This window comes from Echinops telfairi, unplaced genomic scaffold (genome assembly GCF_000313985.2).
Source record: "Echinops telfairi isolate 266 unplaced genomic scaffold, ASM31398v2 ScPeMD7_7423;HRSCAF=8461, whole genome shotgun sequence".
NCBI lineage: Eukaryota > Metazoa > Chordata > Mammalia > Afrosoricida > Tenrecidae > Echinops > Echinops telfairi.
In genome coordinates this window covers 4,084,354-4,098,613 of record NW_022111323.1, presented here as the reverse complement: position 1 = coordinate 4,098,613, position 14,260 = coordinate 4,084,354, and the positions used below count along the sequence as shown (strand labels likewise).

Genomic DNA, 14,260 nt, shown 5'->3' with positions numbered 1-14,260 from the left:
GGCGAGGCTCACCACCCATTTATCCCTCCGCCTTTCAATTAGCCCCACATGTGATTATCGGCCAGGTTGGCACAATTAACTAACTCACATGTGTAATAAGGGAGTGACAATGGGATTATTTGCAATAAACAGAAACCTAACATTTTCTGGAAGACAATACTAAATGGAGACTTGCCCTAAACTCAAATGCTTCATCTGACTCACCCTTGTAGGACTCTGTTCCTTTAAACATGCTGATTTCTTCAATAGAGCACAATGCTCAGAGCAAAATGGTCTAAGATTTCTTTCACCTATTGTTCAAATTTACAATGGCTTTTTGGCACCAATTTTTGTGTTTTTTGCTTTTCTGAGCCTAAAAACTTAAAATGAACATCTGAGGGTAGATAGTTTGCATGAGTTCCCATAAAATCCACAAAGCCAGAGGTAGAATAGAAGTAATAACAATATTAAACCAAATGCCTGAAAATGTTAGAATAAGACTTCATGGACTCTATTTCAACAATTACAAGTACTACGAGGTGACTGTCTATATCCAAATAACATCAGTAGCAACTGTTGTTGCTGTTGTTAGATGTCATCATGTCAGTTCAGACCCATAGTGACCCTGTGCACAAAATAACCAAACACTGCACAGTCCTGCACCATCGTCACAATTGTTCTTATACTTGAGCCTACTTCTGCAGCCTCTGTGTCAATCCATCTCATTGAAAGCCTTACTTTTTTTCACTACCACACCACTTTAGTGAACATGATGACCTTCTCCAGGGACTGGTTTCTCCTGTATGTAAGATGAAGCCTTGCCATTTTTGCCTCTAAGGAGAATTCTGACTATATTTTTTTCTAAGATTTAAACATATTTTCCCATAAGAAATAATGGAAAACTAAATAATTGGTTTTGAGGTTCAAAAGTTATGCTTCTAAATTCGTTTCTCCAGTACTTTAAATCACTCTGGAGGCTTTTAGTCTTCTCAAATATTACTGTCTTTCTTGGGTGAGAAATGCCTCAGTCCTTGGCTTCGCATGAGAAAGAAATTCACTCTGAAGCCTGGTTTGTGATTCAAGTGGGTTTTATAAAGGATAGAAGAAGTTTCAGGTTTTACAGTTAACTGCACACGTAACTGTACCCCCTCCCCACATGGCAACCTGAGGGAAGAGAGACAGAGAGAGAAGGAGAAGCTGAGTGAAAGGCAGAGGAGCAGCAGGAAAGAGAAAGCAGTCTCCAGGTTCCATTTAGGGCCTTTTGCTGGGAGGCGTGGTAGATGATACTGGCTGTCCCCATTGCTGAATTAAGCTCACTTGGCTCACCTGAACAGGCGCATGCCCTTTAGCCTTTATTGGCTTCCAACCTCCTGTAGGGGGCCTCACGGCATGGAGAGGAACAACCCCCTATCTTGCTACCTAACATTATCACCATCCAGTTGTTTCTGATCTAGCCAAATTAACAATTATTTTTCAACCTCTTTGATGATCTGGGTTCTTTGTTTTATAGTTAACAATATCATACCTTTCACTCCATTAGCCATTTTAATCATATTTTTTTCTTTGAAAATGTTGATGATGTCAACTTAGCCATGTTGTTTCAGCAGCCAAATCAGACAAGCAGTGACCTGATTCAAATGGTTCTCACAGTGTTCTTCTTAGCTTTCCTGCTGGTATCACTAACTTTCTTTGGAGACATGGTTATGAAAAACAAATAAAGCACACACAAAAGCACAATGACAAATATTTTAACACCCTAACTCAAGCACTATGTTTTCTTAGCAAGACAGGTGCTTAGACTGAAGCGTCACCCTTTTGTGTGCATGGTGAGATGTGACTAATGACTCACTATAAGCCTGCACAGGTTTTTTCGAGTCAGATTTTCAGTTCAACTGTAGAGAAAAGTTGCAAACACTGAGCAGATTTTTTTCCCACCGAATGGTTCAAGTAGTGAAAATTTTGGGCTTCGAGCTGTTCGACAACCTATAACTATATCTCAGACTCATCCATTTGTTCTTCTGCTTTGAGCAGTGACAATTGTCAAATGCAAATCACAGATATTTAAAGTCACTATCAAGCATAGCCTTTCAACCAACATAATATCCCAATGTATGTCTCTGCAATGCTGTTGTCTTCTTTCAGATTTGGGCTTTGATTGTTCTAATTAGAGGTTTCAACAAATGCAGTTTATTGATCTTAAAGTAAATTTTAAATAACTGATTCACTAAAAACGACATCCTCCACTTGTTAGAGTCTTCTAGTCCATCTCAAGTGTTACTGGCACAGACATGAACACAACTCGTCAGTTATTCAGCTGCTTTTTCCTTTCTTTACCAACTGTTGGTCCTAGTAATTGGCAAATTTTGCCACCACAATAATGCACCTGCTCACGCGGCCATCTCAGTGTGCCAGTTTTGGCAAAAAGCAGCATTTCCCTCTTGCCCTACCCATCTTATTCACCTGACCTTGCTCTGTGAGACTTCTTTTTCTGAGAATGAAGAGGGGCCTGAAGGAAAGCGATTTGACAACTTAGAAGAGGTGAAGAAAAAAGAAAGGAGGCGCTATCAGCCATCCAAACAGATGAGTTTGAAAAATATTTCCAAGAATGGAGTCGCAGATTTGACAAATGTATTAAGTGTAATGGAGAGTACTTTGAAGGTGATAAGGTTGTTTAAATACATAACTTTACAAAGTATCCCCTCATGTTCCAGTATGATCCACCCATGGCAAGTTCAATGGCACCATCAAGACTGAGAATGGGAAGCTTATCATCAATGGGAAGTCCATTCCCATCTTACAGGAGCAAGATCCCACCAAGATTAAGTAGGGTGAAACTGGTGCCATGTATGTTGTAGAGTAGTACACTGGTGTCTTCACCATCATAGAGAAGGCTGGTGGCCACTTGAAGAGTGGTACCAAAAGGGTGATCATCTCTCCCCCTTCTGCCAATGCCTCCATGTTTTTGATGAACATGAAGTACGATAAGTATAACAACTCCCTCAAGATTGTCAGCAATGCCTCCTGCGCCACTAATTACTTGGCACCCCTGGCCAAGGTCATCTATGACAACTTTGGCATGGTAGAGGGACCCATGACCACAGTCCATGCCATCACTGCCACCCAGAAGACTGCGGTTGGCTCCTCTGAGAAACTCTGGCACAATGGCTGCAGGGCTGACCAGAACATCCCTGCATCTATTGGCTCTGCCAAGGCTGTGTGTAAGAGTATCCTGAAGCTGAATGGGAAACTCACTGGCATGGCCTTCTGTTTCCACACTCTAATGTGTTTGGCATGGATCTCACCTACAAACTGAAGAAAACTGCTAAGTGCGATGACATTAAGAATGTGAAGCAGGTCAATGAAACTTACAACTTCCCTCTAGTTCCTAAATGCTTCCTCCCCCCACTACCATGATCCCAATTCTACCTTACAAATCCAGTTAGACCAGAGGATGCACACTGGTACAGATAGGAACTGGAAATACAGGGAATCCTGGACGGATGATCCCTTAAGGACCACTGGTGAGATTGGCGATACCTGAAGGGTGGAGGGAGGGTGAGGTGGAAAGGGGGAACCAATTACATGGATCTACATATAACCTTCTCCCTGGGGGATGGACAGCAGAAAAGTGGGTGAAGGGAGACGTCAGAGAGTGTAAGATATGACCAAAAAAAATTATAAATTATCAAGGGTTCATGAGGGAGGGGGTAATGGGGAGGGAGGGGGAAAATGAAGATCTGATTCCAGGGGCTTAAGTGGAGAGCAAATGTTTTGAGAATGATGAGGGCAACAAATGTACAAATGTGTGCTTTACACAATTGATGTATATATGGATTGTGATAAGAGTTGTATGAGCCCGCAGTAAAATGATTTTTTTTAAAAAAGAATGTGAAGCAGGCATCAGATGTCCTAAAGGGAATCCTGGGATACACTGAGGACCTGGTGACTTCAACAGTGACACTCACTCTTCCACCTTTGATGCTCGGACTGGCATTGCCCTTAACAACCACATTGTCAAACTCATTTCCAGGTATCAATGAAATTGGCTACAGAGTGTTCGACCATATAGTCCACATGGCCTCCGAGGGATAAGAGCACCCCACCCCTCCCCAGATCAGTAGTCCCAGCAACAGCATTAGAGGAAGAGAGAGGCCCTCAGCTGCTAAGGAGTCTTTGTCCAATTTGACCCCCCAACATACTGAGAATATCCCATCATCACGAGTCTCCATGCAGACCCCTTGAAGAAGGGGAGGCACTTACAGAGCCCAACCTTTCATGTACCATCAGTAAAGTACACTGTAACCAGCCCCCCAAAAAAATAGAAAGAAAGAAAAGGAAATACCGTGGTTAGGGTCAGCCGCATCTTAGTCCTCAAGGTAACCTCCTTTATTTCCAACATTTTAAAGAGGTCCTGTGCCGAGCATTTACTTAAGGCAATGTGTCATTTGATCCCTTGACTGTTTCTTTCATGAGCATGAATTGTGGATCCAAGCAAAACGAAATCTTTAACTTCAATCTTTTCTGTTTAACATGTAATCTAATGGTCCACCTGTGAGGATTTTTATTTTCTTTACATTAAGTTGTAATACATATTAAAGGTTGTGACCCTGATCTTCCTCAGCAAGTGTTTCAAGTCCTCCTCACTTTCAGCAAGCAAGGTTGTGTCAAATGCATATCAGAGGTTGCTTAATTAATCCTTCCTTCAATCCTGATACCATGTTCTTCACATAATCCAGCTTCTCTGATTATTTGCTCAGCATACAAATTAAATACGTGTGGTGAGAGAATACAGCCCTGACTCACTTTTCTTGATGTTAAACTCCCTCTCCTCTTAACCCTTAAAGCAAGGATGCTTAGTCTGCCTTGCAATGCTGAGACCAGTATCTATCACTTACCAAATGTTCAGGAAAGGTTTGTTTTATGAATTTCACAAGAAATAAAATTTCCCAAAGAACGTTGTGATTGCTATCTCAAATCCCCCATGCCCATGACAAACCTACCAGGAATTTCAGGCCTTGAGTACAAATATCTGGACCGTGGATTTGGGTATATATATGATAGGTCCCTTTTCCCACAGGTAGTGGACTGTGAGTGATAATGTGTCCATGTATAATTGTGTGTTGTGGATAGTTGCCCAATTGCAGGGTTGAATTGGACTAAGCTGACCCTCAATGTGAAAATGTGACCCATTCAGAAAAACCCCTAACCTGAGCCAATAATATTACATATTTCTGTAGATGAGCTCTAGTCTGTCTTCTTCTTTTACTGGATAAGCATCCATTATTTTAGTTCACTTTTAATATTCAGTACTGTAGCATGTTCTTCAGGAAGCTTGCATCAACACTGATAGCTCAATGTCAAGAAAATGTATGAAATTAATATAGTATAGCTGCATGTACATATTTATCACCAATGTTGGTTCACAGTCTTTCACTGCAGGTGAATGTGTTCTGTCATTTTATCATGGCAGGCAGTCACACAAGACTGTGTTTTTGCTCTGAGGGCCATAGGGCTGTTTGCCCCCCTTTTATTCCCAGCAACTCTTTTTCTCGCTTCTCTACTCTAACTCTCCCTGTATGCTGATGACAAAGAGGGTGCACAGTGGTATGTGACTCTGTAGGAAGCTTCTGAGCCATTTGTTGACTAGCTGCAGACATTGGACTACACTAGATTTGGAGGTAGTTAGAATTCCTTTTTATTCCAGCTCTGTGGCATTTAGGGGAGAAAGACTGAGCTCTCTACTCCCATGAACAGTATCCGAAAAACCCACAGGGGGTCTGTATGAGTTAGCATTGACTTGATGACAGGGAGTGGCATTTAGGTGTCTGGAGAATTTGAAGCCTAGATAAGAGGGTGTGTCTCACACCAGGTTTAGTTATTTAAATATCTACCAAGAGTCTGTCTCCCAGACGAGAATCATGAATTAGGTAGGAAGTTAGGCAGGTACGTGGGAACCAAAATAACAAAGGAAGTGAAGGAGAAACAACCTGTCTTATGGTTCTAAAATGGAAATTGAAAGAATTTTGAAAAGCATTAAAAATCCCTTCTCAGCAGGACAGTCAACTGAAAGTTTGACCTGTGCCCACCCTTACATAATCCTTACGAAGGGGAAGTATTGTATAAAGGAGATAGAAGTCCAGAGATGTTAAGTACCTTGCCTAAGGTTACCACCTCACATTGTCTGCTGTCCAGTAGCCTAAGACTCCTATTCTGGGGTTCTTAAGGTCTGAACATGGCCTTGCCAACAATTCAAAGAGCCTTTGAGAAAAATATGGCATAACAATTCTACTTTTCTTCCCAGCCCTGTGTAAAATATCACCAAGAGCTCAGGCTAATCTGCAATTGAGGACTGGTGCTAGCAGACACCAGTGAAGACTAAGTGGGTTGTTTTGATAGATGCCTTTAAAAATTCTGTGAGGTCATAACAGATCTCCCTCTGGCCTTCCTTGCCCCTCCCTAACATCTCCCTGCACCTTAACAATCCCCTCCCCATAGTTAGTAACACATCTGCAGTTTTTTCCCCCCTGCTCAGTGCTTTCCAGAGCTTAAGAAAGCTAGAAAAAAAGAACTCAGTGAAGGGATTGGGGGTGGCTGCCCATTATTTAGTGTACAATGTTTCGGCCTTGTAGCCTAAAGGAGGCTAGCTCAGCAACTCAAACATATGGAATGGATTACGATTTCCCCCACATTTCCCTACTGGTTCCTCTCTGGTTGCACTAAAGCTTGAGACCACAGACACTTCTGAAAAGAAACCCAGCTTGGATGCTTGCTCACCAGTATCTGTCTCTCACTTTGTCTCTCTTATCTCCTTCAGACTCAACTATGGTGATTCCTGACTAATGGAGTCATGAGTGCCAGGAAACCTGAAGTTGCTTTTCCAGAAGGTACCTGAGTTGTCCCCATAACAATGGAGACCCGAAAAGATGAAGCTGCTCAGAACAAGGGAGTGGCAGCCTTTAAGGACACCCAGGCCCAAGAGGCAGTGAAAGGAGTCAAGAACAAAGCAATTGAAGCAAAGGAGGGGCCAGTGTCAGAACCATCCTCATCTGGCCCAGGTAGGCTGAAGAAAACTGCTATGAAGCTCTTTGGTGGCAAGAAGGGCATCTGTACCCTGCCTAGTATTTTTGGAGGGGGTCGAAGCAAAGGTTGTGGAAAAAGCAGCTCCAGGAAGGGTCTTAGCAAGAGTAAAACCCATGATGGATTTAGTGAAGCAGTTTGTGACCTTGAGGATGCTGCCAGTGAGGGAATTGACTTCACAGCAACTTTACCTGACTCACCCTGCAAACTTCCTAGCTCCCAGAGTGCCCTGGGGACTTTGGAGACAGGCTTCAGATGTAAGATGTTTGTGGCTGGAATCACAGAGAAAGTTGAGGCTGAGAAGGTTTCCTCTGTGCTCAAACCAAAGAAAGGCCTGAAAGGCTTTTTCAGCAGTATCCGCCGTCACCGGAAAGGCAAGGTCACTGGAACTGAGCAAAGTGAGCCAGGGCTTAAGGTACCTGAAGGAGCCAAAGCCAGAACTCAGGAGGAGGTAAGCTCATCTCCTCTTTTCCACTCTGAGGAGGCCCTTCCAGCTTCAAGCAAGGAAACTATCAAATCTCAGGATGTCTCTAGGTCAGAAGTGTCATTAGCAACAGAGACTTCTCCACAAGTTACTGAAAACACATCTTGTAAAGGTCCAGAAAAACCTATGGAGCTCTGTGCTTCAGCATTACTACAGCTCAAGCCTATTCTTGATGCCAGTGGCCCTGAGGAATCCCATAGTTCCGAAATAGGGAACAAGGGAGAGGTGGGGGAGATAAATCAACCGAGTGGCCCTGCGGGAGATCAATTGAGCCTCTTATTTGGGGATGTCACATCCCTGAAAAGTTTTGACTCGTTGACAGGTTGTGGGGATATCATAGCTGAGCAAGACATGGACAGCATGACAGATAGCATGGCCTCTGGGGGCCAGAGGGCCAACCGAGATGGGACTAAGAGAAGTTCCTGCCTGGTGACTTACCAAGGAGGTGGGGAAGAGATGGCCTTGCCTGATGATGAGGATGAGGAGGAAGAAGAGGAAGAAGAACAGGTGGAATTAGAGGAGGAAGAAGAAGTAAAAGAGGGAGATGATGACTTAGAATATCTGTGGGCAAGTACACAGATGTACCCAATGCCCAACTTGAACATGGGCTACCATCCTACCACATCCCCAGGCCACCGCAGCTACATGCTCCTTGACACAGTTCAGTCCTATCCTGGCCTACCCCCTGGGGACATTTTGACTCCACAGAGTGACCAGCAAGAGTCTGCCCCTAATAGTGATGAAGGCTATTATGACTCCACCACGCCTGGATTTGAGGATGATTCAGGTGAGGCCCTGGGACTTGTCCACAAGGATTGCCTGCCCCGGGACAGCTATAGTGGAGATGCCCTTTATGAGTTCTATGAGCTAGATGACAGTCTTCAGAATTCTCCACCTGGAGATGACTTCCTCTATGACCTTCATGGTTGCAGCTCTGAAATGTTTAACCCATTCCTGGACTTTGAGCACTTATCTTCTTCTCGGCAGCCTGAGACCATGGAGACAGAGGAGGAACGCCTAGTGACCATCCAGAAACAGTTGTTATATTGGGAGCTTCAACGGGAGCATCTTGAGGCCCGAAAGGCTCATGCCAGGGTGGCCCACAACAGGGAAGCCTTTGCCCAAGAAGCTTGTATTTGGGAACCTCATGCCAGAGAGGCCAAAGCTCGAGAGGCCTATGCTAGGGAGACCCATGCCAGAGAAGTCCGTGCTCGAGAAGCTCATGCCAGGGAAACTTGTGCCCGAGAGTCTCATGCTGTAGAGGACCAAGCCCATGAGGCCCACACCCAGCAGGAGAAGACCCTCATGGAATATCGAATGAGACCTTTAGGCCCCTCAGTGATGGGCCTGGTGGCAGGGGCACCAGAGACCTCTCATACTTCCTACCATGGAACCACTTCAGCTTTCCCTGCCACTGCAAGTAGTGAACCAGACTGGAGGGACTTCCGTCCTCTAGAAAAGCGTTTTGAAGGAACTTGTTCCAAGAAAGATCAAAGTACCTGCTTGATGCAGCTCTTCCAGAGCGATGCCATGTTTGAGCCAGACATGCAAGAAGCCAATTTTGGAGGGTCCCCTAGGAGGGCCTACCCTACTTATTCACCCCCTGAGGAACCCGAGGAAGAAGAAGTTGAAAAGGAAGGGAATGCAACTGTGAGTTTCTCACAGGCCCTGGTAGAGTTCACCAGCAATGGGAACCTTTTCTCCAGCATATCTTATAGCTCTGATTCTAATTCATCCTTCACTCAAAACCTTCCCGAGCTTCCTCCCATGGTAACATTTGACATTGCTGATGTGGAACGGGATGGGGAAGGAGAGTGTGAAGAGAATCCTGAGTTCCACAATGATGAAGACCTTGCAGCCTCCTTGGAAGCCTTCACAATGGGCTACTACCACAAACACACCTTCAACAACTACCGCAGCCGATTCTACCAAGGCCTTCCCTGGGGTGTGAGCAGTCTGCCTCGATACTTGGGACTGCCTGGCATGCACCCTAGACCCCCACCTGCTGCCATAACTCTCAACAGGAGGAGCCGCTCCCTTGACACTGCAGAAACCCTAGAACTAGAGCTTTCTAATTCCCACGTGACCCTGGACTACATGGAGTCTGATGAACTTCAGGCCCAGCAAGAAGATTCAGATGAAGAAGAAGAAGAAGAAGATGAGTGTGGCCGAGACAGTCCCCTGTCCCTTTATACCGAGCCGCCAGGGGCTTATGACTGGCTTACCTGGGCCCCCTTTCCTCTACCAGTCGGGTCAGGCCCTGCCTCGATAAACCCCAGCCTGTTGGATGGGCTTTCCAACCAGTCTCCGTATGGGCAAACAGCCTGTTGTGTACCTCCTGTTTCTGCGTCAGTGTCTCTTCCAGTACCAGTGTCAGAACCAAGGGCACCCCAGGAATCTAGGGTTCAGCCAGCTCGGCCTTCACATCTACTCCTGCCCATGGGCCCTTGCTATAACTCCCAGTCACAAACCTTGCAGGATGTGAGAGTCAAACCTCGAGATCGCCTGCTGCCTGTGGATGAGCCCATTTGTTCTATTTCTGAAAGATTCAGCCCCATCTCTCTGCCCCAAGTCAAGCCCGTGAGCATCACTCATGGCATCCCTCAGCTGCCTAGGATCCTGTCTGAGTCCCCACAGCATAAGTTCAGTCACTATGGAGTTTCCACCATTGACCTGTCAAAGGAGAGATTAAGCAGGATAACTTCCTCGCCACCAACTACTCCACTGTCATAAATGGAAACCCAGCTGAACAGTCATTAATTCCAGAGTAGGGAAATAGGGTATGAGCATGTGAGGATCAGGAATAGGGCAGAGGGGTGGGAGGGTGGGGATTTTAGTTTAAATTGGAAATCCTTTTCACTGAGCAAAGCTCCTGTGAGTTTTTGCCTTTGTTTTCCCACTTCCCCCTTCTATCATCGGTGACCACTTTTGACTTGGGTCCATCTTCACAGAGAGGCTACACTCCTCATTTTGCTTTTGGGTTTCTTCTTGTGACCCATTCAGAATTTGAGATGCCGTAATTTTATACCTATTGCAGTTGCTGAGTTACTGATTATATATAGCCTGTATTCTTAATATAGGTGGAACCCTTAGCATCCATCTCCACTGTGACCCTCCCCAGTGTATAAAGGACCACTGATGAGCAGCTAGGTCTGCATGGGCACTGCCTCCCTTTCAGGAATGGGGGGCTTGCTTGCTCTTAGCAATGTGAAATATGGTACAGATTCTCCTTACGCTTACTCCCTTTGACCTTGGCAGAACTGCCACCAATTGCATCAGATACCTATAATCTATCTCAACTAGACGTCCTTGAGTAGGACAAAATAGCATGCGTCTCACCTCCTATTTCTTTGAACTTTGTTATCATTACCAGATGGAGTCATTTTAACCTGGCTTGCCATAGTTTTAGATTGAAAAGCCAATCTCTAATCCCTTTAGTGAAGTGATCAAATTCTTCCAGTTGCCCACAGAAGACAAATCAAGATTATATTAAAGACAATGCCATAGATTCTTGAGCCCTGGAATGATAAGATTTATTATGTTTTCTTCTATTAAGCTTGAGTTGCAGATGCTTCAGAATTCTTATCCTATTTTTCCTCTAAAGGAAATTTTCATGATCTCATTACAAAGAACATATTCTTTCTATTGAGGTACTGAAAGGAAAGTAGGAGTTGGGGTCTTTGAAAGGTATAGTTCCTGGATGGTGCAAAGGTTGGCAGTTTAAACACACTCTTGAAGGATCTGCTTCCAAAAGATCACAAACTTAAAACCTTATAGTGCAGTTTTACTCATGATTCCACAGCAACTAAAAACAGCAGCAAGAAGAATAAGAATAGAAAAAGGAGGCCCCTTTGTTCCATCAGTAGGAGAGGGGATTTCAGATTTTGCTGAGCTCATGGTAACCCTGCTTTTTAGAAGAGAACGCTGCTCCCCTCTTCCAAGCATAACATTTCTGCACTCTTGAGTATCCTGTTGTTTGGACACAATATAGAGGTTTCAGGATTGGCTAGCTGATGGATCCAGAAGCACTTCTGAGACATGGTAGCAAATGCATCCCACAACTGATGTCCCAGGCTCCCTAAGAGCTTTTACCTTCCAATTAGCCAAATCCTTAGAATCAAAAAAGGACAGCTCTTCTTGAGAAGAACTCTTTCCCTCTGCCAAGTTTCTGGACTCTGATTAACATGGAAGTTGCATATTACACTGGGTTGGAAATAACAGTGGGGAAGAGCTTGCTGTCAGGAAGACATTGTTGCAAGCTAATCTGGTCAGGTTTAACTTCATTAATCATCAAAATTAGAGGGCTCCTTTTAAATATGGCAAATGAAACACTTTGTGCTTGGATATATTGACTTTCAGGTCGGTACTGTGCTTGGATATATTGAACCAGCCCACAAACATTTTATGGCTGACAAGAGAATTTTTGACAGGTTCAAGAATTCTTGAGAGGACAAGAGTTAATGTCATTCTTGAGGTTTAGTAACTAAGCTTTGGAATAGCTGTTATTGGTCTCCTGGGTCAATGTAACTTCATGAATTAATTGCCCCTTGGCCAAATTGGTCTTTGTCACCATTTCTCAGATTGGTGAACCTGGTGGAAGAAATAACTCCTGGAAGTACCACATGAGTTTGCATGGCACCAACACTACCTCAATGGAATCAGATCAACTTTCCAGGCTAACTGTGACTGACACTCCAAAGAAGTGCATCAGTTGAACCAGAAAATTAAAGAAAGCGAGAAAGGCCCTCCTCACACCAAGCAAGTATTACAGGGGAAAGGTGCTCATATTCCAACCATCTGGCTTATCAAAGTTGCCTGGGAAAGTGGGGCTGAAATCAGTTTGACATTTGGCAGCAAGTAAACACTCACCAAATGCCTTTATCACGGGAAAATTCACCTCTTGCCTCCTCTGACTTTGCTTGTCCTTCCGGGCAGCTCAAGCTCCTGTCTGCCTATGGACTGTGCCAGTCACATCAGGCAGTGAGCCATCACCGTATTCCAGCACCCACTGAAGAAAGAAAAATGTAGGTGGCCAGCTTTTGGCCAAGAGCTGAGAGTTATCTTCACAGGTAGAAAGGCAATAAGGCACTGCCTCAGGGGGGCTGTCAGCCCTGACACACCACCTAACTGTGCTTTGGATGATCACACAACATATAGTAGGACCTGTCTGAGTTCGTGCTTTGTACAGCATGACTGCCCACAAGTCCATCTGACCATCCATGGACAAGGTCCTCACCTGTCAGGGTACGTGGCTGTTGAAGAAGACTCCTTCAAATTTCACTCTTGATCCAAGAACTTCATGGCCAAGCATCAACTACAGCCTAGAGGAGTAAGGAATACTTGGCTGAGGATACATGGTGATTAGGGCTCATGGAAATATTGGGAGAACATCCAAACTCCATTCTGCCCCCTAAACAAGCTAGCTTGGTTAATAGCAAATATGAAGGGGACTTCAAAAAGTTTGTCTAAAAATTCCATTATCTTTCAATTCCATTATATTTCAATTCCATTTTCCATAAATTTTTATATCCCGTAGATATTTAAAGGTGTTGGTGTCATGCCTATCACCTTCTATAAAAGGAAGAAACTGACCACATGAACACCATGTCTCCATTCCAGGGACTTGGGATAATAATTTTGAATGTGGCTTCAAGAGAAGATGTGACTGAGATGGCTAAACTAATTTTGCTATCTATCCAGCAGGATTATCTAGTAGCAGAGAACTCTGATCTTGCTAATTCCTAGATGAGACCAGTCCTTAGGGTAGGGGAAGGCGGGACCAGTGGATGTGGATAGAGAATGCTGCCTAGCAGACCGCTCACAGAGCTGGGATGCCAGTTTCTCTCGGTGCTTAGAGCTTTCCAGGAAGCTCTGTCCTTGTGTTCCATTTAGAGCCTGCTCTGCCCATCTGAACTTAGCTTGTATACCAGACCATAAGTCTCCTGGGGCAAAAGGTTCAATAAACACCAGTCTTCCTCAATGCACTACCTAGGAGGGAAGTGGATTTCTATACCCCTTGTCCTGCTGCCCGTGATTTTCTTACCTGTGCCAGTGCCACCATTCCACTTGTCCTTGACCCTTTGTTATACTTACTAAAGGGAAGCTTCAGAGATTTAAGAGAGACTTCAAGTTTACCCACATGTAGGTTGCATCCAAGTTGATATATATATCAATTACCTATTTTTGTATTGTTTGCATTTTATATTCATGAGAGATGTATCAATGATTCTTTTCTTATATTTTTTATTTTTAAGCAGTGCTGTTTACAGTCTTAAACAAAACAAAGTCAACACAAAAATCACTGCTGCTTGTATAGAGGGCTGACACCTCAATTACTCCTGGCTCCCCCTTTTTCCCTCCTCCCAACTCCCATTGTATGGAACTGTTGGTCCTGTCCTCCATGATAAAGACTGCAGAAGATGCCCAGGTATTACAGACAAATACCAGGTGACTCAGGTATGTGAAACCTGGTAGACAGCATGTTTTTATGGCTTTTTCCCCCTTTGGGGCCCTTTCTCCCCCAGTGTGTAGACTTTTGGAAGTACACATTTCTTCCCCCCCACCCCTCTTTATGCTTTGTGCTTTTCTTTTATGATTAGAGTGCCTAGATTGTGTTTTCTGTCTTTTCTTTCTCCAAAGGAGTCTTTTGAAGAAATTTCGCACACATAGGGAAAGCAAAAACAAACAGAACAGAACACCTCATTGCCATCAAGCCAGTTC

General features: G+C 44.3%; 1 protein-coding gene and 1 pseudogene across 1 annotated transcript in view; both read left to right on the top strand.

Moving 5' to 3' along the window:
• AMER1 (APC membrane recruitment protein 1) overlaps positions 1-10,346 on the top strand; it is a 33,309-nt gene extending 22,963 nt beyond the window's left edge. The window contains exon 3 of the mRNA XM_004718121.3: positions 6,794-10,346. Coding sequence (XP_004718178.2) covers positions 6,887-10,273 — 3,387 coding nt within the window. The 5' untranslated portion in view covers positions 6,794-6,886 and the 3' untranslated portion in view covers positions 10,274-10,346. The remainder of the gene's footprint in view (positions 1-6,793) is intronic.
• On the top strand, positions 2,702-4,071 carry LOC101660010 (annotated as a pseudogene).
• Positions 10,347-14,260: the final 3,914 nt, after the last annotated feature.